The 26834-nt window shown below is 38.7% G+C and overlaps 1 protein-coding gene across 1 annotated transcript; it reads left to right on the plus strand.

Moving 5' to 3' along the window:
- On the plus strand, nucleotides 1-26018 carry LOC101170632 (vang-like protein 1). The gene is made up of 9 exons (XM_004081793.5): nucleotides 1-164; nucleotides 8038-8275; nucleotides 8915-9089; nucleotides 17089-17517; nucleotides 19196-19371; nucleotides 20901-21034; nucleotides 22777-22927; nucleotides 23294-23528; nucleotides 24574-26018. The coding sequence occupies exons 2-9, from the start codon at nucleotides 8214-8216 to the stop codon at nucleotides 24832-24834; spliced, it is 1623 nt and encodes a 540-aa protein (XP_004081841.1). The 5' UTR covers nucleotides 1-164; nucleotides 8038-8213; the 3' UTR covers nucleotides 24835-26018.
- The last annotated feature ends 816 nt before the right edge of the window (nucleotides 26019-26834 follow it).

Below are 26834 nucleotides of genomic sequence, written 5' to 3' on the forward strand. Positions count from 1 at the left end.
GAGATGTCAGAACGGGAGTCATTAGGAGCTGCACATCCCCTCTGCCTTCCTCTCTGCGCCTTTCAGCCACAATGAACGGGCTCTTCTGAGGAAGACGCGCCTTTCAGGAGGCGAGCAGGAAAGGAGGCGAGCTGTTTGGACTATGAGCCCCCTCCGGATCACAGGTAAGACCTTACATCTCTACCTTTCCCAGCGTTCGCCTCCAGGTGAGGCGTGTCTTTCCCCCCTCCAAAAGATAAAATAAAGCCGGAGACGCGCTAGCTGATCTCAAAAACTGATCGTGGCGACAAACGGGATTCTTCCCGCCGGGATGGTTTGGGCGTCGTTTTTTTTTGTTTATTTTTTTTACATGCAGGTGCAGCTTCGTGGGTCTCATATGCAGAGACCCCGCTCCTCTTAAAGGGACATGAATCTGGGATGGGAAGCATTGAAGTGATTGCAGATCTCGTGCAGGCCACTGTGCTGAAGTGCGTTCAGGCTGATCCTCCTGCAGCTGTGCGTCAGGCTGCAGACTCCGGGGTGTGTGCAGCCGCCTGCAGGGCTGCCTGCACAGCTGGAACTCCTGACTCCCACTCACCTTTGAGGTGCACGGATGCCTCCTGAGGAGCAGGGGAGTCTGAGAAACTCTGGATAAGATGACTCATGGATATCAGTCCTTGATGGAAGGTGATCAAAGGAAAGGACCCTGTCTTACTCTTACTGAAGCCTTTTGTTCTCTTTAGTTTTCTGACTGGCTGGACAGAATGTCAGAGGGGTAATGGGAGGTGGAATTGCCTTTGGGCTACGGGGGAGCACGAGGAAGCAGGGATGGTGTAATGCATGCTCCATAATGGACAGTTTGCATTGACATAAAAGCTCTTTTTACCAGGAATGTCCTGTTCTGCAACCCCCAACCTCCTTCTCTTTTCCTACTGTACTTTTCTGTCATTCCACATGAGCGAACTTGATGTCTGAAGTGCCCAACTATGTATCCCATCTTTACTTGATGACTGTGGCTTCAAAAAATCAAAGCAGCATCGGATTTAAAACAAATTTGAATTTTTTGAAGCTGTGTTTTCATAAAATAAGAAATATATCTGTTTATTTTGGAGTATTTGAAAGATGTGATTGAAGTGGATTTTTAAAAGTGGCTTGATGAAATGAAACCCACTCTGGATTTCTGCACTACAAGCCTAAAAATGGGAAGAAAATCCCTAGAAAACAAAATTACCAGTCCATGCAGCAAGTCCTTTTTTAAATAGTAAGAAATCTGATAATGAGATGTGAAAATCCTGAACACATTAGTTAAAAGCTAACTGTCTGATAGAATCAATTCAAATTCAATGATATGCAGCATTTTTAGCTATTATAAGCAAATAGTTTGTATTTTGTATCTTTACTCTTTTTATTTTTGTACATTTTCCTCTTGCTCTTGTATTTATACACTGTATTCTTGCACTGCTGCATATTTGCACAGACAACTCGTTTTTGCACAACTGATGTCATCTGTTTGTCCTGAGCTGCTCTGGTTAATATTTATAACAGTGATTACAATAAAATATTCTGATTCTGATTTTTCTTAGTATTTATAAACCTAACCGTAGATCATTTTAATCAAAGTGACAAAAAACTACAAGTGGAAATAACTCATTTTAGAAAACAATATGTAAATAAAATCCAAACTTAAAAATCGAAATTTTTGTTTCCAAATAATGACAATGACCGTCTGAACTTTTATTGAACTTCATAAAGACTTTCTCAAAACTAATGTTTTGAATGTTTTGTCTTATTGTCAAAAGAATCTTGACTCATTTGAATATTATAAATATATAATTAGATCCTAGCTCTTAATGAGACAAAAAATCATAACTGATTTTGAGAAAAGCTTGGAAAGTTGTAGAGCAACGAGAAGCTAAATTGGAAACCTGGTAAAATGTCTTAAATGTGGCAAAGCAAGGTTTTAAATCTTTGCAAGTGTCAAACAGTGTGCTAAAAGTAACCTTTTCTGTCTGGGAGTTTTAATAAAACAGAGCAGCTACAAGAACACATCATTTTTCTGTATTAAATTCAGCTTATTTAAAAAAAAATAAAGTGGAAAAAAGCTGCTGGAAGTGGCAGAACGGAGGCTGCAATGTCTTCAATGTCTGCGTGGGTTTAGTGCTTTGTGGTTTGTTGACTGCTGTGAAAGTGTGAAACAGCCAGCTGCTGCATGTGGCGGATTATGGCATCAGGCCACCACAGAAGGGTGTATATGGAGGAAGGAAGGAAGGAAAAATGGGGTTTATGCGAGAGCACAGGTGCCATGGCAACCAGGCCTCAGCATGAGCTGTGGATATGAGATTGATCGGTACCATTTAGGGGTGATAAGACCATTCTGGACGCCCTAATGACACGTCAGATTCCCATCCGCTCAGCAAAGGAAGATTTCGGCAAAACTCAAACCACACTCTCCTATAATTTTCTCCAAATGACACGTTGCAGCTCTGCTGGCTCCAAGAGCCAGGCTTATTTTTGAAAACGTGACGTGTGTGCACCTCTCTGTGTAATTACGTTAGCCCCCGCTGCTCGGTGACCTCCGTCCACTAAATAAACACATTAATGAATGTTTGTTTTACATTAGTGTCACTCCCTGCCCCTGTGAGTCGGTGCAGCCAGGCAGAAGGATGTGCAGCGATGCAGCTGAACTTCAATGGAGAGTGCGTTTTCTACCGAGGAGGGCCGCCGCTCAGAGGGAGCACATTTGTACCCTCGTCTGCTGCGTTCGCAGTTACCCTTGCTCTGTCATTGATAGCTTTTCTTACCCCGTGGCTGCGATTTTCCACGTGACCTGGTTCACGGTGTCTCCACTTGCTCGTCTTGTGGATGAAGTGGCCTCTCAGTGGGGTCCCCCTTGGCCCACATGCTCACAGATCAGCACTCAGGGGGCTAACAGCTTTCTTCCAAATCATCAGGTTTATTCGTTTTACCATAAAAAACTATTATTTCACATCTTTCACATCTCCAGTCCCCCCACCCTCACACACACACACACACACACACACACACCACCCAATTTACTCCCAGCCAGGGTGATTGATTGTTGCTCCTCAACGGGGCCTCCTGCCTCCTGCGTTGCCAGGGCAACAGTGGACTCTTCAGATGCGAGTTAGAGATGAAAAACGAGCGTGATGCCGTCGAATTCGATGAACGACATTTGAGGCAGTTAAGAAAGAGGGCTTTCACCAAAGCACGCTGCATCTGACAGACTGAGACCAGCAGACAATCTGCTGAGGAGTCCAGAGAGGAGCACCAGCAAAACATGAAGGCTGGGCTTTTTAAAAATCCTTTTTCTCAATCAAACATGCGACAAGATGCTTGGTTGTGAAAACACATGAAATCACTTCCTGTAAGGTCAAAACATGTTTTTCCTTTAACCTTTAGCCATCCATCCAGGTTTGCATTAAATTCAGTTTAAATGAATAGTTGTAACAAAATTCATCTTTATAGGAAAGAAAAAAAGTTTTTTGAAATAAAAATTGAAACATAAATAAATATTGAATAGAAACTTAAGTTAAATCTTGACTATTGAATCTAAAATAGTCTAAAATATGTATATTAATCTGGTAATTGGAATTATTTTGTCTGAAAATAAGCTTGTTTTGCTGCAAAAACGTAGGTATTTTTATACACAATCCAAATGCCGTTATCTCCAGTCTGTTATAATCTTTGGACTACAAACTATAATTACACATTCAAACTTTTATCTCCTAAAAATTACTGGGCACATGTAAATTATTTAAAGAAGTAAAATAAAACTTTCCTCAGATTAAAGGTTTCTTGAAGCAAAATCCCTCACTAGATAAAACCTCAAATAATATGTGAAATTGACAAAAAGAAAAATAATTACCATAGAGATATTGCATAAAATAAGATATTTTCAAGATCAAATGACTAAATATTAAAGATTTATTGTTTTGAAACAAGTCGTTACATTTCAAAAGTTACTAGTGAGTTAGTTTTGCCTTATATCAAGTGTAATATTCCTTTTGTAGTGTATGCACATGAAAAAACTATTACCAAGTATCCTTTTATACTTGATATAAGACAAAACGAACTCCCTAGTAACTTTTTTGTAACATGTAATGACTTGCTTTAAGACAATAAATCTTACATTTCTTTTCTGAGTCATTTTATCTTAAAAACATTTGCTTAAGGCAATATCTCTAATGAAACAAAAGTTTTTTTACTTATAATAAACATTTAATTTTGACAAGTTAACCCTAAAATATGTATTTTTAGCCTCAATTTAAGTGGTCTAAAATAGGATATATTTTTGGTGGAAGTATACGCATGTATAAATGTACCTACTTTAAAGATAAGAAATGTTTCCTTAACAGTAAACGCTTATTTAAAGCCAAAATATTTCAAATTACCAGAGTAAGATATCGAAATATAAGTGTTTATAGCTAATTCCAAGAGTAAATTTTGTCTTAAGACCTTACGACTTCTTTTAAGGAATCATACCAAGGCAGATCTTTTATTGTATATTTCATTTATGTCTTTTAAGAAGGACTTTTTTTCCAGTGGGGACTTTAGTGAAGGGAGAACAATAATGGGGCAGTTATCAGCTGATGGTAGGAGGCAGAAATTCTTTGAGGCATCATGAAATTGAATCTTTATGATTTAACTTAATTTAGAAAAAAAAAACACTGAAAATGATCACATGTACAGTGATACGAGCAACAATAAAGATGAAAGAGAAATCATGAACCATGGAGTAGATAAGAACCATAGTTAAAAGCCTTTTTGCTGCGGTATGTGAGTCATCAACTTGGGCCAGCTGCCACTCGCATCAGACCTCCGCCATCTTGAAGACTTCTGTGGCTGAGTTCACGTTCATGGGCGTACGTTATGACGTCATCACGTCTCATTACTCATAAGTTTTGACTCCAAGGTTTCATTTACTCAAAATGTTTTAGTCCAATAAAGATATAACTGTGGCAAAAGTTGAATCGGCTTATAGGTTTAAAGCTGACTCAACTTGTTTGTTACTTTTGAGTTCAGTGATCATAAAACTTTTGAGCTCATTGGACTATTCGGGTTTACAGTGTGGGATACCAGAAAGTTCTGATCTCATTTGGTAAACCAACTCAAAAATGTAAAAACCAAAAAGAAATGTTTTATTTTTATTCAGGTTTTCCATCTTGCAAAACCGATATCTGTCATTAGGAGTTTACAAAATATGGCAAAAACATTTTTTGGAAAAGCAAAAAAAAATATTATTAGATGCATATATTTAGGGTTTCCATAATTACAGTGTTCACAGTTAGGTTATACACACATAATATCCACTCAAATAAAGCCTTTTGTGAAGTAGTCTGACCAGCTGCATATATTTGTTTGCTACCAGGGTAAAAAAAAACACATTTGTGTTCTTAATCTTTACCTTACCTAGTGAAAAAATGGTTTAACGTAACTCGCAACTCCCGCTTTCATATGCATTCCTGCAATAAAACTGTAGGGATTGTGAGCTTGTCATTTTTTGCTCAAGTTCTGTTTTGAATTGTCCTTTTTTGTCCGTCACACCATTTTCTGGTGATTCACAGCTGTTTTCATCTCAGTACATTGTTCTGTTCTGCTGTGTCACCCTTTTTGTTTCGCTTTTTGTCATGTTCTGGTTCATTTATCAAATGTTTAAGATTCTTTTACTCACAATGTTTACATTTTTATTTTGACATTTTTTTAAGGGTTGCATATTTTTTTAAAACAAAATGTTAATTTCAATGCCTCCCTTTGAGGAATAAAAAGTAAAGTCTTCTGAATGGTCCTTTAACTTCCATAATAAATGCGATGGAGTTGACTAAATGATTTATACAGCTAATTTGGTAACGCGGCATCATTGGTCACGGCTCAGCTTTTCCTTCCTCTCACAGATCTTTCATTCGATTTTGAAAGCTTGGTTCTAACATTAAAATCCAAAACTTTCCATCTTTTTATCTTAACATTAAGCTTTCTAGGATTGTATTTTTTTGCATTTCGTATTCCGAGGAAATTCTGTCGCCCATGTTTCCACACCAACACCAACTCAGTTCTGCTCCGATTGGGCCAAAAACCTCCAACCACCCTGATCGCATTCAAGCGCCCAACATGCTGCATGTGCTAATTTCATGTTTGCAGGCATTGTTGGCTTCAGAGGAAACAAGCGGCCTGTAAATGAGGTGCAGTGTGACTCCGGTTAGTAATTGAGATGGTGCAAGGGATGAATATTAGCTGCCGGTTGTCAGGGTAACGGCTGGAAGATAGACAGGATGGAGATTGATGTCTAAAAAGAATAGAGGTGACTAGTGAAGCAGACAGTCTGCCCAAGAGGAAAATGCAAAAGTTCAACAGCATTTCTGGGGTAAATATGTTAGTTTAAGATAATTTTTTAGTCCTATTACTGTTTTAGATGGGCCTCCATGCCAAGCACACAGGTTTCTTAAAGGGGGTGTGAGGTTACACACAGGTTTTATAGCGGCTGCACCCAAAGTACTTCCTTCCTATGATGAGGCGTTCAAGGATGAATTTTTTGGTACTGACCCTGAATACACAAACTGTTTTCGCTCACTGCAAAAATAGCAAGTCAGCATTGAAACAGACAAATTACAAGACACTTTGACCGTGAGCGAATGATCGCCCAGATAACGGCTCCGCGGCTGATTTAGCTGTAACTGAACTCATGTTCGACTCCGGAGGTTTAGATCGGAGGATTAACTTCTCAAAGCTTCATTCTTGGTCTCATAGAAAGCCTTTGAGAAGTTAAAACACTTCCAAAGAAGTTGATTTACTTCAGACAACAGGGCCTTTCTTTATAGTGCATAGTGCTGAAGTAAATAAAACAGCAGATAAAAACAGTTTCTGAAAGAATCTTTTACTCACAGATGCATCAAACAGCTTATGTTTTCCTGTAAACACTGTTCCTTATGTTACCTCCACTCCAAAAAGAGTTTGCCTAAAAATAGGAAAAGAGCACTAATCTCAAGACGAAAATCACTAGAAAGCGGGGAAATCATCTTTTCGTGCAGAAGTAAGATATCATAATCGACAAACAATGAGTTCCACACAAGCATTCAAAAAAAGGGAGCCAAAAACACAAACTGTTTGATAGAATTAGTTCAAAATGAATGTTCTATGGCCCGATAACTATTTTTTTGTTAGTTCTAAGTAAATAGTTTGTATTTTTTTAGATTTAATGAACCTAATAGTAGTAAATTTTGATTACAGTGACTACAAACTAGTGTAATGAGAGGAAATGACTCATTTTAGAACTAAATATGAACAAAACAAGAATAAGATCTCAGTATAAGCGTATATAGTGATAGTATAAGTTGGTCCGTCTTAAAACCTTCATAAAATACATATATTTTTTGTTTCCAAAATAAAGACAATGAATCCCATCTAAACATTCATTAAACTTTATAATAAAATGATTTCAATGGAACCAAAAATTATAGTGCAATTTGAGTTTTTTTTAGTTTAAAATCATGTTGTTTTTTAATTTCAAGAGTTTGTAGCAAAGATTTTGATTAATTTTAATGATGATTTCCTTATTTCTAGATCCTAGCTCTTAATGAGACGAAAAAATCTAGACTTTAGAGCAAAGAGAATTTAAACTTAAAACCTGGTAAAATATCTAGAATGTCTAAATCTTTGCAAGAACCAACATTTTGCAGTGTGTGTTACCTGTGGATAAAGGATATTATTTTATTTTTGCCATAAAACGAACATATAGATGGGCCGACAGGAGAATAAACTCATAATTATGTCGAACAAGTCTTTGAAATTGAATTTCTTGATTGTTTTGGTTTGATTTTATTCATAATCCGGCTCTGTTACTCTGCAAAAACAGACCCATTTTAAATAAGTCAAAAATTCTTACCAACAGATTTTCTTTGAATAAGCAAAGAAAATCTGTGACGCATTGAAAAACTCTCTGATAAGATTATTTTTTCTTGTGAGACAGAAAAGATTCAGTTATTGCAGTTTTGTTCCTGTAACCTTCTGCTGTAACTTTTTGGTCTTTACTCGTGTGTCCCTCAGGTTAACGCAGCACCTGAAGCGACTCTTTGGGACAGTTGTCAGTCACTGTGGATTCCTCAGGTTTGTCTCCATAGCAACGCCTTGCTCCTCCTGACCACTGCTGCCAACTCGCCCTGTCTGCCACGTGAAAGCTTCCTCCCCATCCTCTCGCCTGATCAACCCTGAGTTCTGCCGGGATGGACACAGAGTCAACCCACTCCGGCTACTCCAGCCGCTCCGGGAGATCAAACCGACACGGGTATGTTTCCCGTCCGCCATGTTCCTCGCTCTGCTTCTTCCCAAAACAATGTGTTTTCTCTCGCTGTCTCCTCTGTATCCCCCCGCCACCGCCACCGCCTCCGCCTCACCCCAGCCATATGCTTTTCTACTAGTTTTACTAGTTTAGCTCCAACCACATGGTTGAGGCCCAATAAATGAGATGAGTGAAAAGAGGAGGACGCGGCGAGCAAGAGATTGTGGATTAGGGTCGTCACAGCTCAGTGCCTCTAACCCATTTCTCTGATTGAGTCCGTCTATTCTGCAGACGACAGATTTATTTCATCCTCTCCTCAACTTTGATGTTAATTTTATTTTCCTTCTGCTCTCTTTTTATGTAGCTGCCATCCTTTGTATTCATTTATGTCAGAATATGAATCTTTGTCCTGGTAAAATGTCATGAAATAATGACAATCACAGCCTCCCCCGGCATAAGATCTATTTAAAAAAAAAAGCCCTTCAGGTTTAAAAAATGCATTAAAAGTTTAATTTATCATATTTACTTTTTTATTCTTTTCTTTTGCTGCCTCCACGTTTTCAAAAGTAGAATTCGTCTGGAAAAATTTGAAATTTAGTCTTCATTTTTCCAGATTCTTATTAAATAAAACTGTGTTCATCCCAGAGATCGAAGCCGTGAGCGTCACAAAGCCAGCAGCAGCAAAGACAGCAATCGCTCCGAGAGATCGGTGGTCATCAACCCCCCCGACACATCGTCTCAGGACTCCCCGGTCCACAACGGAGAGCCGCTGCCCGGTGAACCCGCACCAGCGTCCGCAGAAAATGGGGACGAGGCGCAGGTTTGTGTTGGAGCAGAGCTCCGCCACAGCAGAGATTTCAGTTAAAGAGTTGTTTTTGTGTTTGTCTCTGATCTCATTAGTTCAGAATAAACCCAGTAATCCCTAAATGAACTTTGTGTCCCGACCTCATAAACTCACGTTCCCACACAGCTGGCTGCCCACTGCCTCACATCAAACAACAATGCTTGCACAAGATGAAATAGGTCAGTGGATTATAGCCTCCCTCCTGTAAGCACCGCCTCTTTACGCAGCCGAAAGACCGAGTCGGTGCTTCAACCAGCTCCACCTTTCAGGAGATCGTTTAATTGATCAGATACTGTACGGATACTTTTTTTCCTGATGAATTCCTCCAGTTTTATTATTACTCTGAGACTGCCAAAAAATTAAACTAAAAATATGTTTGTATTTTAAAGAAAAAGCAAAAAAAAAAAAAAACTGGGAAATATCTTTGGAATCACAAGGATGTTTTTTTTTTTTTTTAGAACTTTTTGCAACAGAGCATTACACACAGTCGTCTCCATGGTTTCCACAATAATCAACCTTAATACAGTGGGTGCATTCGAACGAGGATAAACACAGGAAGTTGAATTACTATAAGACTCTTCCCCTTAAACAGAAATATAAAATCTAAACATGACAGCATTTGACTAGCTAGAGACAAGGATGTCTTTAATTCCTGGACAAAAGCTGCTTGTGGCAAAAATAAAGCTTTTAAAGACTCACTCCAATGAAAATAGTGGGGATTTTTTTGAGTGTTTTTTAACATGTTCTTTTAGCATTTTTCTGATAATAGAAGACATACATCAATTACAAGTTTATAATTGCATTACTAAGTATATCTTTACTCTAATCGATATGAATCAGGAATGGATGAAAACAAGCAGTTGGAAAACGTTTGTAACAGTGACAGAGGTGCTACAATCGGCGGGCCTCAAGCTTCCTGCTCTGCTCCATACTGATGCATCCACTTGGAGACGACTAGATTCATGTGCGTCTTTGTTTTTCTAGTCCGAGCTTGCATTTGGGGCAAAACTGCATGGCTGGATAGCTCCAATATTGCTCGCCATATTTGTTGAACCAGTAATGATACATTGGGGGTGTGAGGGGCTGTAAACTAGCTGGAAAGCGCATAAACAGATGGGAAGTGGGGGCGGGCTTGCTCTGCCCTAACAGTCCCGCCCAGCACAATATAATTCCACAGGTTTTTTATTTTTTATTTTAGCTAGGAACGTCATTCAAAGGACCACTGGGAACGCTTTGAAAATAGATCAAAAGATGATCTGAATGGGACTTTATCTACCATAGAAAGGAAAAAGACGTATTCTTTGTATATCATGTGTTTTAAAAACATTGAGCAGAACCGTCAAATCATTTTAGCAATTTTTACACACAAAAAAAACTTCCCATCTCTTTCTATCTCTGCAGAGCATCTTCTTCTGCTGGGAAACTAACATTCCCCACATTCCCCACTGACATGAGAGTGTCAGTGTGCAGCCCGCATCCATTGTTGTCAGTGTAACACAATCTACCATTATACTGCATTTGTCCCCCCCAGTTCTGTCTTACCTTCTCCACCGGCAAAGTCCACTCCAGGCTGTGTTTTTTGGAGCGGCTCGCATTAGCTGGCAAAGCTGCTGTAACACTAACTGGTCTCCAGTTTGGACAGATACTCTCACAGACTGAGATTAGCCCCAGTATTCCAGCCAAACACCACTTTGGGGAAAAGTGATATGAGTAATCCTCTTTGTTTACCCGCATGACATAAGGATACAGTCTTGGAGTGCAGCTTGTGTGTGTGTGTGTGTGTTTGTGTTAGTGGGACGTCCTTGCTGCTTTGTGAGACTCGATGTGCCAGGAGGGAGCAGCTTTAGTTTCATCCCAGTGTTAACTCAAGCAACACCAAAGCAGATGGTACTTTGGTTTGTAGCATTTCACAACTCCTACTCCCGACCTTTTTTCCTTTAAAAAAACATAAAAAGAGAAAAAGATTCCAGTTTCATTACATGTTCTCCAACCAGAAAAGGATAACTGTCATGCTTTACTCAGCAGCTGACAGGATTTTCCCTGTGTGGTGTTACGCTTTGTGACGGTGGAACAAGCTTGTCAAAGTTACCCTCAACTAGGGAAAATGTCAGAAAAGGGCGGTCAGATTTAGGGACTTGGACAGAGAAAGTTTGGCACACCAAAGAATTTAGAGATTAAGTTTGAAAGTCTGACAGCCTCTGAAGTCAGAAATTAAAGCCTTAGGGGACGTCAAACCGCATTTAACTCTAAATTTCTGTAAAAAAGAAGGAAAAAATGGGAATTAAACTGGATAACTATTGCTGTTCTTGCTAGTTAGGATTTACTGATTTATTGACCCACTGGCTCGTAAGAAACTAGCCAGTGGGTCCAGTTTCTTACCAACCAAAGCCAAGTGAGAGCTGCAAAAACAAAGTAATAAAAATCACCTTCTGTGGCTATTTATTTCTGACATGTAGCTCTTAAACATTACAACACATATATATATATATAAATATATATATACATATATATATATATATGTACAAGTTCTTCTCAAAATAAAATACACCTTGTGTTAACAAGATCGTCCTCTGAAGAGATGTTTGTCAGCAGAAGATAAAAATATGTCCTTTTTACCTTATTCTAATACTAAACCACTTGGTTTATTATTTTTGCTCACTTATCTGACACACTAAAATGCAAACAGAAAAGAAAGCTTAAATTAGTAAAACAAGAGGTTAAAAATTCAAGCACAAGATCACAATAAAACCACATCACTAAATGGTAAAAAGGTTAGATTGTAGACAACTAGAGAACAAAAAAGCATCACGGTTTAGGACAACTCTATTATCGCTCTGTTTAATGTGGAATAATGTAACGCTATGACGTGAAAGAATATCTCAGTTTATCTGATGAAAAACACAAGGTGCCCTCATGGCAAAACTGTGTAAAGTCTACAAACTGTGAAGCAACACATCACTAACTAACACATCTACTGTAAAATAATCGCTTTTACCTTTTATTTGGTAATGCAGTGTTTTTCAATTCAAATGTTCAGATTTGATTATGAAATATAGCAGAGAATGAGAGATCACAAAGTTCATCCCAAATGAAGTCTGATCAGAGGAAATCCTTAGAGCTGCTCATTCCAAACATACTTGACCCTTTAATTCATCTCCGTCTTATCAAAGAAGGTCTTTCTTTTAATGTCCGTCAGCCAATCTGCCGCCATGTGCTGATGAGCAGAGACTCTATTCGTCTCAGAGAAAATATTTTTGGAGTTTATTCTGTGTCGCTCCAACAATCAGTTTACACTGATGGCCTCTTTCAAAAGTCTGTTTTGTAGAGATCGCCCTAAGTTCATTCAAACTGGCCTTACAGTAGAAAGTAGATAAGTATTGCTTGGTCTTTAATTATTATCGAAATCTAAAACATTTTTAGGTTGTTGTTTTTAATAGAAATAAAAAAAAAAAATTATAATTGAAATTGGGGCATGGTCTTTTCAATAACAAATGATTGGACCCTCAGGTGTACGTCAGTTTTACACTATGTCAGTGTTTTTCAACCAGTGTGCCGCGGCACACTAGTGTGCCGTGGGAGATGGTCAAGTGTGCCGTGAGAAATTGCCCTCATTAACTGATCTAAAAGCAATTATTACCATCTCCAGGAAATCAGCTCTTTGTTCATCCAAACAGGCCCTGATAAAACACTGAGAAGTTAAGAATATGAAATATCATAAAATTAGTTTTTCTTTGTGTTTATATGATTCTATTAAAGACATTTTGATAAGAATAACGGGATACCGCGATTTAGCTGCAGCTATAACTGTGTAAGGAAAAGTCCCGCCCCTTTAACTGTCTCCACCAATCATTCTTGAAGGCTTAATCACATGTCATCAGTCTGACCAATCAGAAGTGGTTAAAGTATTCACTTCCTTGTTTCGATTTAGCGCAAAAAAGTCTCTCTGTTCTAACAAAAATACCAGCTAAAGCTCGTCTTTAGCGGTGTAGCTTTCCACATAATCTGGTTTCAGACTGGAACAAGTGAACAAAACCATGAAGCTCAAAGACGCTGGTCTTTCTGCGGTCGGCGGATTGCGGGCACTTCATCTCCCATGATGCAGTAAAGTGACTGTCTTAGCGCACAATGAGTCTCTCCTCTTAACGTCTTAAAACAACGAACACACATCAAACAGTTTTTGAATCTTTTGACTTAATTTTTAATACATCTTTTAGAAAAAACAGCTGCAGCTTCCAGCATTTTCTGCAACAATTATCACAAAAATGCATGTGAGATTGCAGAGCGGCTGTAGATCAATACAGACTATGAGTTTTTTCTTTTTTTATTTATTTATCTATTTTTTGGATGCTGGTGTGCCGCGGGATTTTTGACAAGGTTAAAGTGTGCCGTGGCTCAAAAAAGGTTGAAAAACACTGCACTATGTCTTTGTGCTCTGCCTAATGAAATACTGAAATACTGGCTTCTAATTGGCCCAATACGAACCTAAGAGTCACATGACCGGATGCTTTTTCCATGCCTGTATACCATCAGTGGTCCCATAACTGATGTTCTTGTTTTTGTCTCTTTCTTTCAACCCTTTTGACAGGGTTACCTGACTGCAGACGTTCATGTTCTCTTTGATGGTAAACAGCATTTACATAAATCTAATCATCTTTCAGGACCCTGGAAGTAGAGTCAACCATCAAACATGACCAGATACGAGCAAAGCCAAGAATCTAACAATGAACAAAGGAGAGTCTGAGGCAGGGGATGAAGATCATGATGCAAGAAATCTGATATCAAGGTTAAAAAAGAAACAAAGCCACCGTGTGAAAGGTGAAATCTGAACGATTCATATAAACACGATTTGCCTCAAGACAATAAAAGCCTCTCCAACCACCGTAGAGCTTCAGAAATACAAAAATTAAAAAAATATTTGCCTAATGTCATTTATTAGCTATAACAGTTAGTATTTATGTCTAGAAAAATGGGAATTTGGACCCCAAAAAATGTTGTTTTAATATTATTTCTGGTTTTATTGAATCATCGCTGAAATAGGGTGAGTCGATCCGTTTATTAGGGTGTGATCCTGGCAGGTGGGGGTGGGCTCAAGACAGAAATGGAGGAAGAGCTCGGAGATGGGAGCTGAATGCAAATGAGGTTGGACTGTAGATGAAACAGAAGTTACCTCCATAGAAGCAGATGAGGTTTGGTTTCACTCATTAGTCTCGTCGGCACAGTCGGAGTGAAACGCTTCGTCTCCATCCGTCCCTCCCTCTCTCCTCCTTACACCACCTCCAGGCCTCTCTGCCTCTCTTTTTCGCTCCCTCCTTCCTCGCTCATTCATCTTCCGGCTCCCACATCCAACCCCCTCCTCCTCCTCCAGCAAGGCTGAGTTAATTGGCTGTTAACTGCAGTGAAGGCCAGAATTTGCATTCGTTCCGGTTTTTGTGCAATACTGATTTCACATTTCATCATCTGCAAATACCCACAATGCTCAGTAAATCTGTTTATCCTAACCTGAAATGACCCAGAATGCTGCAGGACTCCTCCCCACCACCACACACAAACACAAACACACTGAAGCCGTGATGTCTGCAGCTCTGGCGGTGATTCGATTTGTTGCGCGTGTGCGAGGAAATGACAGCGTCTCTGTTATTTTTCCAGCTGCTGCTTGTCTGATTGGCACAACCCTTTGGGGGATAGTAAATAATTAGCTGCACAAATTATTGATAGCCACAATAGACAAAAATGCCTTCCTTAGTGTAGAATTCCCACAAAGTATCTCTTTGTTGCAAACATTGGTGCTATAAAGACGCATGGCTGCTCAGAAAATGACAGTCATTTGTGATGATGGCGCAGAGGACCGCAGCTTTTGTTGGAGTGATTCAGAGGCTGCGTGCACTTCTTCCTTCTTTTTTCTTTTTTTTTGCTGCTTTGTGTATCTTTCCTCCAGCTTGAAGCTCCCTAAAAATCCGACCCTGTCATCCTGCATTACTTCATCTGGATTTTAAAGGTTCGCCATAATGAGACGGAGCGCAGGAAAATAAGACGTCTCTAAAAGGAATGTGGAATGCGCTGTGGGCACAGCATCTGAGGGCGTTTTTTAAATGTGAGCTAGATTCTCACAGATCTGTCCCTGTTTGTTTTTACACATGGGAGGGATGATGTGACCTGAAATACCGACCTTTTACTCTGCTTTTTTAGCACCAAATTGGGCCACTCCACTGTCATCTGAATAGGAAGCATGCAGCTTTTATGTTGGTTGATCAGTTTGAAGGTGGAACTTGCTAAATTCACTTTTGTAGCAGAGCTTCAGGGCTTCATTTATTTGAACTAAACCAAAACAAAATAAATTCTAGGAAGCCTTCAATGGTGTAAACCCACAAAAATTTGACAATAAATCAAAATCCTTGGGAAAAAGAAATGCTCTCACTTGAATGATCAGATTAGAGAGATTTATCTCATCTTAGTTACACTTTGCATCACAGGTTTATGATATTTTACTACTTCATTTACTTCATTTTTCTGTGTGCCTTTGTAAATAATAAAAATGCGGTTTTGTTATCATTTTTTGCTTTATTTTTAAGGAATTATCATTGTCTTTTAATCAGGATTATGCTGCTTTTTTTAGCCAAGATCAGAAAACAGAACATAGTTTCTGCAGAGCAGCAGTGGTTCATTAGAAATTCGCCTCTGAATTGTGTAGGGGGATTGTAAGCCCAACCCCACTTCCCATCATCCATCTGTTTACACGTTCTCCTTAGCTCATGACCACCTGACACCCACAACCTAGCATGACCGGTGCAACAAAAGTGCAGGGGAATATTGGAGCCATTCAGCCGGACAGTTTTGAGCCAGATTCCGGCTCGGACGAGGAAAAGGAATACGTATAGGGATCTAGTCGTCTACAAGGGGAGGTATCAGAATGGAGAAGAGCAGTGAGCTTGTGGTCCGCTCAGCATATTTTCTACATCATCAAAACAGGCTTTTTCCAAAGGCATTTCTTCGTCTGCTCCTGATTTCACAACAATTTGTATAAAGAAATACTCATAAATACATTTTTAGGCTTAATTTTCTTTAAATATGTCCTCCATCATCAGTGGTCTTTAAATATAATTGTTATAGAAAGTTCATCAATACGGGTTTTGGCTAAAGCAGGTGAGTTTTTCTTATTTCATTGTTGTTGCTTTCAATAATGTAAATGTTGGGATGAGTGAGTTTGAATCTTTATATTCTCCTTCATATTACAATGTGTGTTTTAATAAAAAAGAAGATGAATGAGGTCAATTTACATTTCAGTTGCTACATTAATTCTAAAATTAAAGGATTTTGACTCCAGTTGTATTCTGAATGAAGCTAGAACACATTTTTAAAAATTCTAGTTCTACTTTGTAAAGTAATGGAAAATATGATGCTTCAAATATGAATATTTTTAATTTTTTATTGCATCTTATAAAGAAAAATCCTTTTGAATAAAAAACAAACAAACTTATTTTTCAACTCAGTCCCAGTTGTGCTACTATGAAAATCCGTTTTGGGTTTGTTTATTAATTCCTGATTGTTGACTACAGCCTTTTCGATCAAACACAAAAGCTGGTGTCTGACAGAAGTGGGTTCTGTTCGGTGAAGATGCTTCCTCTGACAGGCTGTCATTTCCAAATAATCTCTTATCTGCTGCTGTAAATGACTGATTTTTATACAAGTGGGTGTGGAAAGTGGCTGCACAGGAAGGACAAACACAAAGCTGCTCCTCAGTTATGCATGCATGTTTCTGAGTTTCTGGGAGGAACGTGGCCTGAGGCGTCTTCTGCTGCACTTGTTGGTTCGAATTAGCTGGGTCAGACAGCATGCAGTCAAGATCGGTGTAGAAACAAGCCGAGCAGGATCTTTTTTGTTTTATCATTCTGAAAGAGGTTTGAAGCAGCAGCTTGGTTCATATGATGAAAGCCTGAGACAGTGGAAAGTCCAGAATGTTGTTTGTTTTCCTTCTCAGGATGATAACTGGGCAGAAACCACCACGGCGGTGACGGGCACCTCCGAGCTCAGTGTTTCCCAGGAGGAAGTGGTTGGTCTGGGAAAGGAGATACAGGACCGAACCCAGAGCTTCCGGCGCTACCTCCCCCTGGCTGTGGGTTTATGTGTGGGCCTGCTGGTGCTGGCCACGCCTCTGGTCTTTCTGCTTCTTCCAGCTGTGATGTGGCCCGACAGACTGCAGGCCTGTGGAGCCGCCTGCGAGGGGCTCTTCCTCTCCATCTCCTTTAAGCTCCTCATCCTCATGGTTGCTATTTGGGCCTTGTTTTTGAGGCCGGGCCGGGCCTGCCTGCCCAGGGTGTGCGTGTACCGTGCCTTCCTCACCACCCTCACACTCCTCCTCACCATGTCTTACTGGCTTTTCTATGGAGTCCGGATTCTGGATGCTCAGGTTAGACATCCTACTGTAAACTCTCCATCACTTACATTTTCCCAAAAATACACACTTTTTTAAATTTTTTGAATAATTTTTGAAGAATAATATATAGAATATTTCAAATAATGAAAAACCTTTTGCATCTGCTGTTTTTCTTTTTTTTTTTTGTCGAAGCTTAGGCTACTTTCAAACATTTATTTTAAACTATTTAACTGTTTTAGAGATAAATTGAAATAAAGTAATTAATTTATACCTTTCTACATTTAATTTATTAATTTCTCTGTTTAATTTTTTTCATTTCTACCTTATCTTTTATTGATTTCATTTTTATTTTGTCAATTTCTAATTGTTATACAGTCTACTGAAATGATAAAATAACCAAAGTAAACTCTTCTTTTTAAAGGAAAAGAGCTCTTCTGGCTCTGTTAAAAATAAGAATTTAAAAGTAAATGGTTAGCATTTATTTTGAAAGTTTTGTATAGTTTAAAAGGTTTTAATTATGACAGACCAGCTCATTTAGAAAATCACCAAAATAAAGCAATTTTCCAAGCAAAGGAAATATTTAAAAAAAAACAGCTAAAAGCAACATCTGCATAAACAAAGAAAACTGTGAGTGGTTGAACAACATCTAAAGAACCTAAGGCGTCGCTTGACCAAGTTAAGGTCAGAGTTCATGATTCAACAGTAATGAGAAAGACAGAAAAAGGGCATAAGGCAAAAGAGGGGCTTTTTAGAGGGCGTGCATCCTTTTACATCCTAGGTCAAACCAAAATAGTGTTTTTATTTTAAAAACAATATCAACAGTAGGACACGGTAGTGGAAGCGTGATCCCCTTTGAACCTGGATAGCTTGGAGATAATTGACAGAAGTTTAATGCTTTAGGTTTTTCAGTAGGATCATATATGAGATACTGCTTCTGCAGGAAGATTTAAGTTTAAGGGGTTATTACTTTTTTCCTTTTAGGCGCTAGGTTTTAAATGAATATTGTTTTATTAAATATATATAACATAATATATTTAAACTAGTTCTTAGTCTTTAAAAACAAACATGCCCTAAAATGCTTTTGAAATTGCTGTGACTAACCTCTGTGGCTTCAGTTTTTAGTTTTAAAGTGTTTTGTCAACCGTCAGTGTTAATAAAAGGGAGGAATGGTGGTTCGCTGTGTAGAGGGGTGGAATAGGTCTTTTCCTGTTTGAATCTTGGCTTCATTTAATGTACCGGTAAGTGGGGCGTGCGAGCCGGGAGCCAGATCAATAAAGTTTGGAGAATGGAGGTGAAGGCGTGAGGCCAGCAGGACATCCTGCAGAGCAGCCGTCATGAAGGAAGGTCAATGCTGAAGAGTGAAGAGAAAACAAGGCGGTGGACTGAGTTTTCATTTCATTTTGATTTGAAATAGTTTATTTCAAGCAATCAAAGCAAGAATAATGCACAAATCAATACAATCAGCAGTTATACATTCATACAAAGACATATCAACTTAGGATAGAGTTCAGTATTTTCAGTGGATATCATTTGAAATCCCACAAGAAAATCTTAGGTTTTGCACAAAAATTGCCTGAGAGTTTGAGCAAATGGATCAATGTTTGTTTTTCTTTTAACAATAATGAAGAATTCTGGCTCTTGATCACAAATCCCATTTATACATTCTGATTTCTAAAGTAAAAATGTCCCCGCTTTTGGTTTGGTTCAACAGGACGAGGATTTTTACGGCATCGCCCAGTTCGCCGTGTCGCTGGTGGACTCCCAGCTGTTTGTTCACTACCTGGCCGTGGTTCTGCTGGAACTGCGGCACCTCCAGCCGTGCTATAGCGTGTGTGTGATCCGCTCCACCGACGGGGAGACCCGTCACTACAACATGGGACAGCTAAGGTACGGAAATCTCTCTACCATGATGATTTCTAGTAACTCCACTGTCTGTCCACCAATATTAATGAAATAATGTGAATTACGAGCTTTAGTTGTTCCATACGCCAAGACAAGTTTTTCAATACTTAATCTATAACCCAGATCTACATTATATAACTATATCAATGTAAAAATAGTGCTGTGACTTCAGGAACAGGATCGTGCAATACTGCATGTAGGATTTCAAATAAATTTGACTCCCAAAGTCTTCCTAATTTGACAGGTGAGATCTCTCTGTTCGGTGCTTTCAGCTTCGGGTGAGGCAGCTTACGGTTCAGTGGACCCTCACCTGACATGTATTTGTTGTGATACCTAAACAAGCCTGAGCACGAAGCTCAAACACAAATCTAGGCTTCTGTAAGCCAGTGTAACCCTTGTGCTATCATAGGCACTTCAACGTTGGGAGTTGGGTCATCCAGACCCACTAGACAGTGCGCTGAACCTTTTTTCTTCAATGATTTGTGATCTTCACTGGTGTCCATGATTACATTACATATTTCCACCTTTATTCAGCTTTGTCATGGTAGGAATAACACGTCAATGTAAGGGTGGGGTCATCAAAGATAGGACAAGGGTTAAAATGACTGAACAGTGCAAAAAAAAAAACACAAACTGTGTCATTTTTGGTCATTATTTCAGCATACACTCACTCAATAGAGAGAATAATGCATGCCTCGGAAAAAAAGAAATGATGGTTGTTGGTCACTAATGATGGTAAAATGTACTTGAAGATAAATTTGATGCATAAAAAAACCTCAAAATACGTTCAAACCATTGTTTAAAATTAAATCAGCAGAGAGAAAAAAGAAACAAGCAAAAAGTTTTAACCCCTTGACACCTACATTTATTTTCAGCTGTGAAAAAAGTGTCATCCTTACACTAGAAGCTAAATAAGATTCGGTTTGGAGCAGAAGTAGTTTGGTGGATATTTTGCATCAATAAGCATCAAGTGGTTAAAAATCTTTCAGGAGGAAAGAGACTGAACGCTCTGAAAACCAGAGTCATTCGAGTGGCAGAAAGCATGACGCAGACTGTATTCGCTGAAAATTAGTATTTGCTAAAGAGGTGCAAGAAAATGAAGATTAAAACTTCCAAGCAAAGAAGAAACTACTGCACATTTTAGTCTGAGGAAGGTAGGAGGAAATAAGGACACCAGGTTAATTTCATGCACACTTTTGGTGAAGGAGCATTGCAGATGAAGAAGAGCCAGAGTGTAAACTGGGATTTAAAATTGAAGAGATTTCATGCTCAGATTATCACGACATTATAACATCTACTCTCTGTTTTCTGTTTTTTTTTATGAGCATATTCTATTTTTCATTTCTTTTTTTGGTATCTTTTATTACTCTGGAACTGTCCTGACCAGAGATGCAAATTTGGGATCACCTTGTGGTGAAATGACAATAAAGAGCCTTGAAATCCTTGTCATCCCTGCAAAGATCAGCTGTCTTTTAAAGTTTTCTCCCCCTTTTTTCTCCCTTTCTTCCACAAAGCATTCAAAGAGCTGCCTTGTCCATTTTGGAGTACTACTACAGAGACTTTCCACTGCACAACCCATCCATTCTCTCTGCCGCCAAGCATCGAGCTGCCAAACATCTAGCCGGGTTAAAGGTCTACAATGTAGACGGTGAGTCAGTCATTTCCTCCAACAGCGCTGCTTGGGCTCTTTTGTTTGCGTTACCTGTATTTGTCCCACTGTTGGAGCCGTTTTCCTGCTCTGGCGTCCCCATCCACGCCCTCACATCTTCCTGGCCTGCTTTGAAAAACAAACTGAGGGCTTGAATCTTGCACAGTAAGCACAGATTAAAAAGAAAAAGCCCTCTCTGTCACTCCACACAGGAAACAGCTTGTTTTGTGGTTCACCCCTCTCCATTTCAGGCGTCCATCTTTGACATGATGAATGTCGGATCTCCTGCTAAGTGCACTCACGTGCATCTCTTAGTATGCAACCTCCCTGGACAAACCCACACGTCATCCAACACCATGATTGTGTGCAGTTAAATGATCCTCCCAACATTTATCACAGGGAGGCTGCAGGAAGCTGCAGAATTTGAAAGGGTAAATAATTAACAAGAATGTTACTTATTTTTTCACATCTTTTTCCTCTGGCTGAGCTGCTACATTTTGTTTCTCTTTTTTCCTTCCTTGTCAACCCCAACAAATGCACATTGTTTTCCATTTTTTCATTTGCAGCTGCAAATCTTTTTCAAGTCCCACTCTGATCATCTTTTAAGCTATTTTAAAAGCTTCCCCCGGTGACGCTTTTCTTGGGCCCAAACCAAAAACTTGTGTCGTTTTGTAGGACTTTGTTCCTGCAGAGCAGCAAGACCTCATTAGAAATTTGCCACTGAGTTGTCGGTGTGAACCCAACCCATCTATTTATCTGCAAGTGGATGCATCAGAATGGAGTCGGCCAGGGAGCAGGTGGCTTGGCCAGTGTATTTCTACTTAACAAATATGTTCTCCTTTAAATAGCATTTTTTTTCTTCCGCTCCTGATTGCCAATGATTTAAACCAAAAATATGTAGGAATGCAATTTTATGCTTAATTTCCTTAATATTTACCTACATCCTCAGAAAAAATGCCACAAGAACACGTCAAAAACACCCAAAACACAATTTTTATTGGAGTGGGTCTTTATAGCACAAGGTCATTGTAAAAAGGGGTAAAACATGCACATTTTCCTGTCTGTTTGTATGATGTGTTCACAGTGTTACTCATACTGTTTTTGCGTTAAATCTTTGTCCATGCTTTATGGCTTCATGCAGAGCTTCCCTCTCACCTGGACACACACACAAATCATATGCAAATGACATTATTAATGATTTACAGCCGTGCGTGACCTGCAGCTTTAAATAGGTCCTCATAACTTTATTTATGCTTATGAATATGCAGAGAGAGCCCCCCTCCCCTCAAACCACAGGAACTCTGGCATACTGCTGCACAAGCTCCATTAGGTCTATGCTTATTCTTTATGAACCGGTAAATCCACATGTCAGGGGAGAGCTATGGCCTTTGATCTGTTCAGAAATTCATTTTTAATATGAGCTGCATCCTGGGAGAAGGTTTCTGCACAAACGCTGGCATGTTTGTTTGTTTGTTTTTTGCATGTTTTCTGGGTTTCACATGGTAAAAATATTCAGTGACTCAGATTATTGCCCCAAATACATTTACAAACACAAAACATTCCCGGTTTTGAAACCTTCCTGAGAAAAATCTTACTTGAAGGAGTAAATTAAATTTGAGTTCTTTTCCTAACTGTTTCAGAAAGCAGTGTGTTCATCAGAGCCGGGGAGCAGCAGGGTCAGCTTCCCCCCAGCTCCGACCGATGTAATCAGTTTACCTTTTGTCCTTATTCTCCTGCTGCAGCCCCAGGGAGCACAGCAGCAGCGCAAACTAGCAATGGAAATCAGTCACGGGCTACGGTCGCAGCTGCAGCCAAACGCAAAGATAGCGCGCACAATGAGCTGTACTATGAAGAGGCTGACTACGAAAGACGAGTCCGCAAACGCAGAGCCAGGTGAGGAGGTCTGCCTGGCAATCGGCGAATTGCTGGGTTAATAAAAACTCAAATTCTGCCTTAAATGTACATTTTTTTATTTGCATGCATTCTGGGGTTTTTTTAGCCTCTGAATACATAAACACATTTAGAGGTGCATTACAGAATGTTTCTTTAGGATTTTTTTAACTATTTGGGGTCTAAGTGTAAATGTTATTATAATTTATTGGCAGAACTCATTTTACAAACTCTTTATGTTTGTGTGATCTGATTATTTGAATCAACATTCTGCTAAATCTGCTGCAGTGGATGCAGAAACTTCAGTGTGGGAATTTGTCAAACATCTGTGTGTGTTTGTATATGTGTGTGTGTGTGTGTGTTTGTCAGGCTGGTTGTAGCAGTGGAGGAGGCCTTCACGCATGTCCGTCGCATGACAAAGGAGGACGAGAACGCACCACCTTCAGACATCATGGATGTGCGTGAAGCAGCTTTGGCCGTGTTTCCGTCTATGGCTCGGTCTCTGCAGAAGTACCTCCGGACCACCAGGAGGCAGCACTGCCACAGCATGGAGAGCATCCAGAAACACCTGGCTTTCTGCCTGGTCAATAACATGAGTCCTAAGGTCTGTGCTCCATGGGTCCTTTAAGAAAATGTCACATGTTTGGCTCCAGCTTTGCATAATTTTAAGTTTTATCAAATTAAATGAGTAAGTAAAATGAATTCACTTTTTATTTTAAAAATGGAGATGACAAATTCATTTCCAGGCATCAACATAAAAAAAAGTTAAATATTAAAAATAAAATCTTAAGTCCTACGGTCTGTGCTTTAGTTATCATGTTGGGTCCTATAAGAAAACTTTACTCTAAAGCTCCATCTTTGGATTAATTACAATTTTTTGCAATAAACTGATTGTGTTTTAGTATTGTGAGGACATAAATACAAACCAGGAAAAAAAAGCATTTTGCGTTTTTTACAATAAGGGTTTTAAATTTGCACAGACACAGTAAAAGTATTTACTATTATTGAATCATTTAATTATTGAAGTACTGCATTTAAACTCTCACCAGCACAACATTTCCTTGCTTTTTATTTAAAGAATGCAGCTGACATTACTAGATTTTTAGGAATTAATGTGTAAAATTGCAAAATAAAAGCATTATTAGGACAAATGTCACATTTTTAGTAAAAACAATGTTAGTAAAATTCTGACATTAGCATATAATCCCACATGAAGTTAAAGATTTTAATTTCTTTAAAAATATCTTTCTACAATTATTTTATACTTAGTGTTTTACAAAAATATATAAGGCAAGACAGTATTTGCTAGTTTAACTTTTACGTTTTTTTTTAAATACCTTTAGTAAAAAGTACTCTATTTAATTGTACCTCTACCCAGTCTATACTAAAAGTGAGGCAGTATAATTTGAATTTTACTTTATTATACTGTGACATATTATAGACCTAAAATTTTCCAATTTAGTCTGAAGAAGTATTCAGTTAATGTACTTCCTATACTACACATACATGGTCTATAGTAGACTTGCTATACTTAAACGTAAATATAAAATGCATTTCAGGTGTACTACTTTTTTCTAAGGGTACAAAAACCCAAGTCATTATGAGTAAGATCTTGACTTTATTTTATTTTATTTTTTGTCTGCCCGTAGGCCTTCCTGGAAGCTTATCTGTCCCCTGGCCCAACCCTGCAGTACGGCTCTGAACGCTGGATGGCGGATCAGTGGACCCTGGTCAGCGAGGCCTCTGTCACCAGCGGCCTCAAGGACGGGGCAGAATTCCTGCTGAAGTGTTTGGATTTTAGCTTAGCTGTTGTCGTCAAGGGCATCCCTTACATCCGCTTGTCCGAAGAATACGTCGACCCCAAATCGCACAAGTTTATACTGCTGCTCCAGTCAGAAACTTCGGTTTAACTAAAAAAAGGTTCACCACAGAACTCCTAGTATCTGACTGAATTTTGGAAAGAAAAACAAAAAAACAAACATTAAAACTTTTTGTACTGTTTCCTTTTTACATATTTGTATGTAGTTTTTCTCGTAGATTTTCTTGTGTTTGTCACAGAAAACTTGAAAGTGATCAAGGACTCAAAGCAAGAGGAAAGGCGCTCTCTGTGTGGACATTTTCTGAGCACAATGCAGTTATTCCTCTATGCAATACAGCGGACCCTCCCGGACATTCATCGTTCTGTCTGCATGTGTTCGTGTGTGTGTGTGTCTGTGCAAGAGCGGTTTAGAAGAAATGTTCAATTGCAAGATGCATCATTGCGATTTTGTCATGAATATACATGAAACCATACTGAACTAAACTTTGTTTTTAAGGTATAGATATGCTTATTTATACCCACCAAGTATTTCAGATGTATGTACAGTATTTATATGTGAATATACATACAAACAGATTTTATACCACAATTGTGTTTGTTTAGATGCTTTTTTTTCTCATGTTGTTAAAGTTTTGTTTTATTGAGATACCTGAATTGGAGTTGGGTTCAAACCCTTTTTATGTCTTGGCACCAAACCTTTAGTAAATGTTTGTTTTGCCCCGGGTTTTAATCTTTTTAAGTATTTGCTGTTTTTTAAAGCACATCAGCCATGAACCTCAAGCTTTGCAAACATCAGGAGATGTTGGAAAGATTTTTTTTAAAAACTGCGAGGATCCACTTCAAAAATACTCAAAAGACAGGAAGCTCATCTTTTTGTTCCAGCTGACATAATCACTGTTTTCTGTCACAATACTGCCACCTAGTGACAATGTTTGGAACTGGCTCAAACACCAGCCCAGCCTTTGTTTGGTTTTTATTTTTTTACTTCTTGCATTTTTCAGAGTTATTGTACATTTATAGTGTCAACGTGCTCAAGGAGGGTTTTGTTTCAAAGTGTTATTGATACCTTTTCTTACTGAACAAACATGTGCCTCTGCTTTGTTACTTTTATGAGCTCAGCATTCACGCCTGTGTTTGTGAAAACAAGGAAGAAAATCACAGACTGCTTTCCCCTGACGTGAGTCCAAAAGTCACGACTTCCAACTTGTTTCTGACGTTTTTGTACAACGGAACATGTGAAGGCACAAAAATAAACATTTGTATGAACTTTTACAACGGTTTTTCTCTGCTTTACTACAAGCAGTTTCAATGTTATAAATAAATCTGAGGCCATTTGAGCATGATCAACTTGAAATGCAAAGCAAGATACAGTCAGAAAAAGAAAGCATTTTCCACATTAACTATACCGGAATAAAAATCAGCAATTTTCAAACTGTATTAGACAACAAAATACCGTAAAAAAATAGCATGTAGGAAAGAAATACACAATAACTCACATTTTGCATTAAATTGCAAAACAACCTAAAGCACTGGTATTGCACGGAAAGAGTTATAGTTGTCTTTTTTTAATGTAACTTAAGATTGAGATGTTAATGCGATAAAAATCATATTTTGCCTTTAGATCAAAAGGGAAAAAAGCAGTTTCAGCTTAATGCTTTTTCCTCTGATTTTTTTTTTTTTCGTTTCAATCGTTTCAATTAACAACGGTAGATACAAGATGGAACCAAGTCAGATAAAAGTTGTCTTTAGAAAAAGTGTTAAAATTAAAATACAAATGTCTCTTTTTCTTTCAGCTTTTCTCTTCAGGGGTCGCCACAGCAAACCAGCTTCTGCATCCTCTCCTCTAACAGCAGTTAGCACACCAGTCTTCGTTTTCTTCGTCCATAAACCTCCTCTTCCTCTTGCCTGGCAGCTCTAGACTCAGCCTCCTTCTACCATTGTATTCTCTGTCTCTCCTCTGGACATGTCCAAACCATCTCAGTCTGGGCTCTATGGCTTTATTGCCAATAAATAAACGGTCATTGTAGCTTAAAAGGGATGTGACCGTTCTCTGAGAAAGTTTTTAGAAATATTTCAGTTTATTCATAAATT

The sequence above is a fragment of the Oryzias latipes genome, chromosome 21 (genome assembly GCF_053564925.1).
Source record: "Oryzias latipes strain Hd-rR chromosome 21, Olatipes_Hd-rR_3.1".
Classification (NCBI taxonomy): Eukaryota; Metazoa; Chordata; class Actinopteri; order Beloniformes; family Adrianichthyidae; genus Oryzias; species Oryzias latipes.

Coding starts and splice junctions, on each gene's coding strand:
- LOC101170632 (XM_004081793.5), top strand. CDS start 8,214: ATGGACACAGAGTCAACCCACTCCGGCTACTCCAGCCGCTCCGGGAGA. Junction 21,035..22,776: donor AAAGGTCTACAATGTAGACG/GTGAGTCAGTCA, acceptor CTCCTGCTGCAG/CCCCAGGGAGCACAGCAGCA. Junction 23,529..24,573: donor TCAATAACATGAGTCCTAAG/GTCTGTGCTCCA, acceptor GTCTGCCCGTAG/GCCTTCCTGGAAGCTTATCT.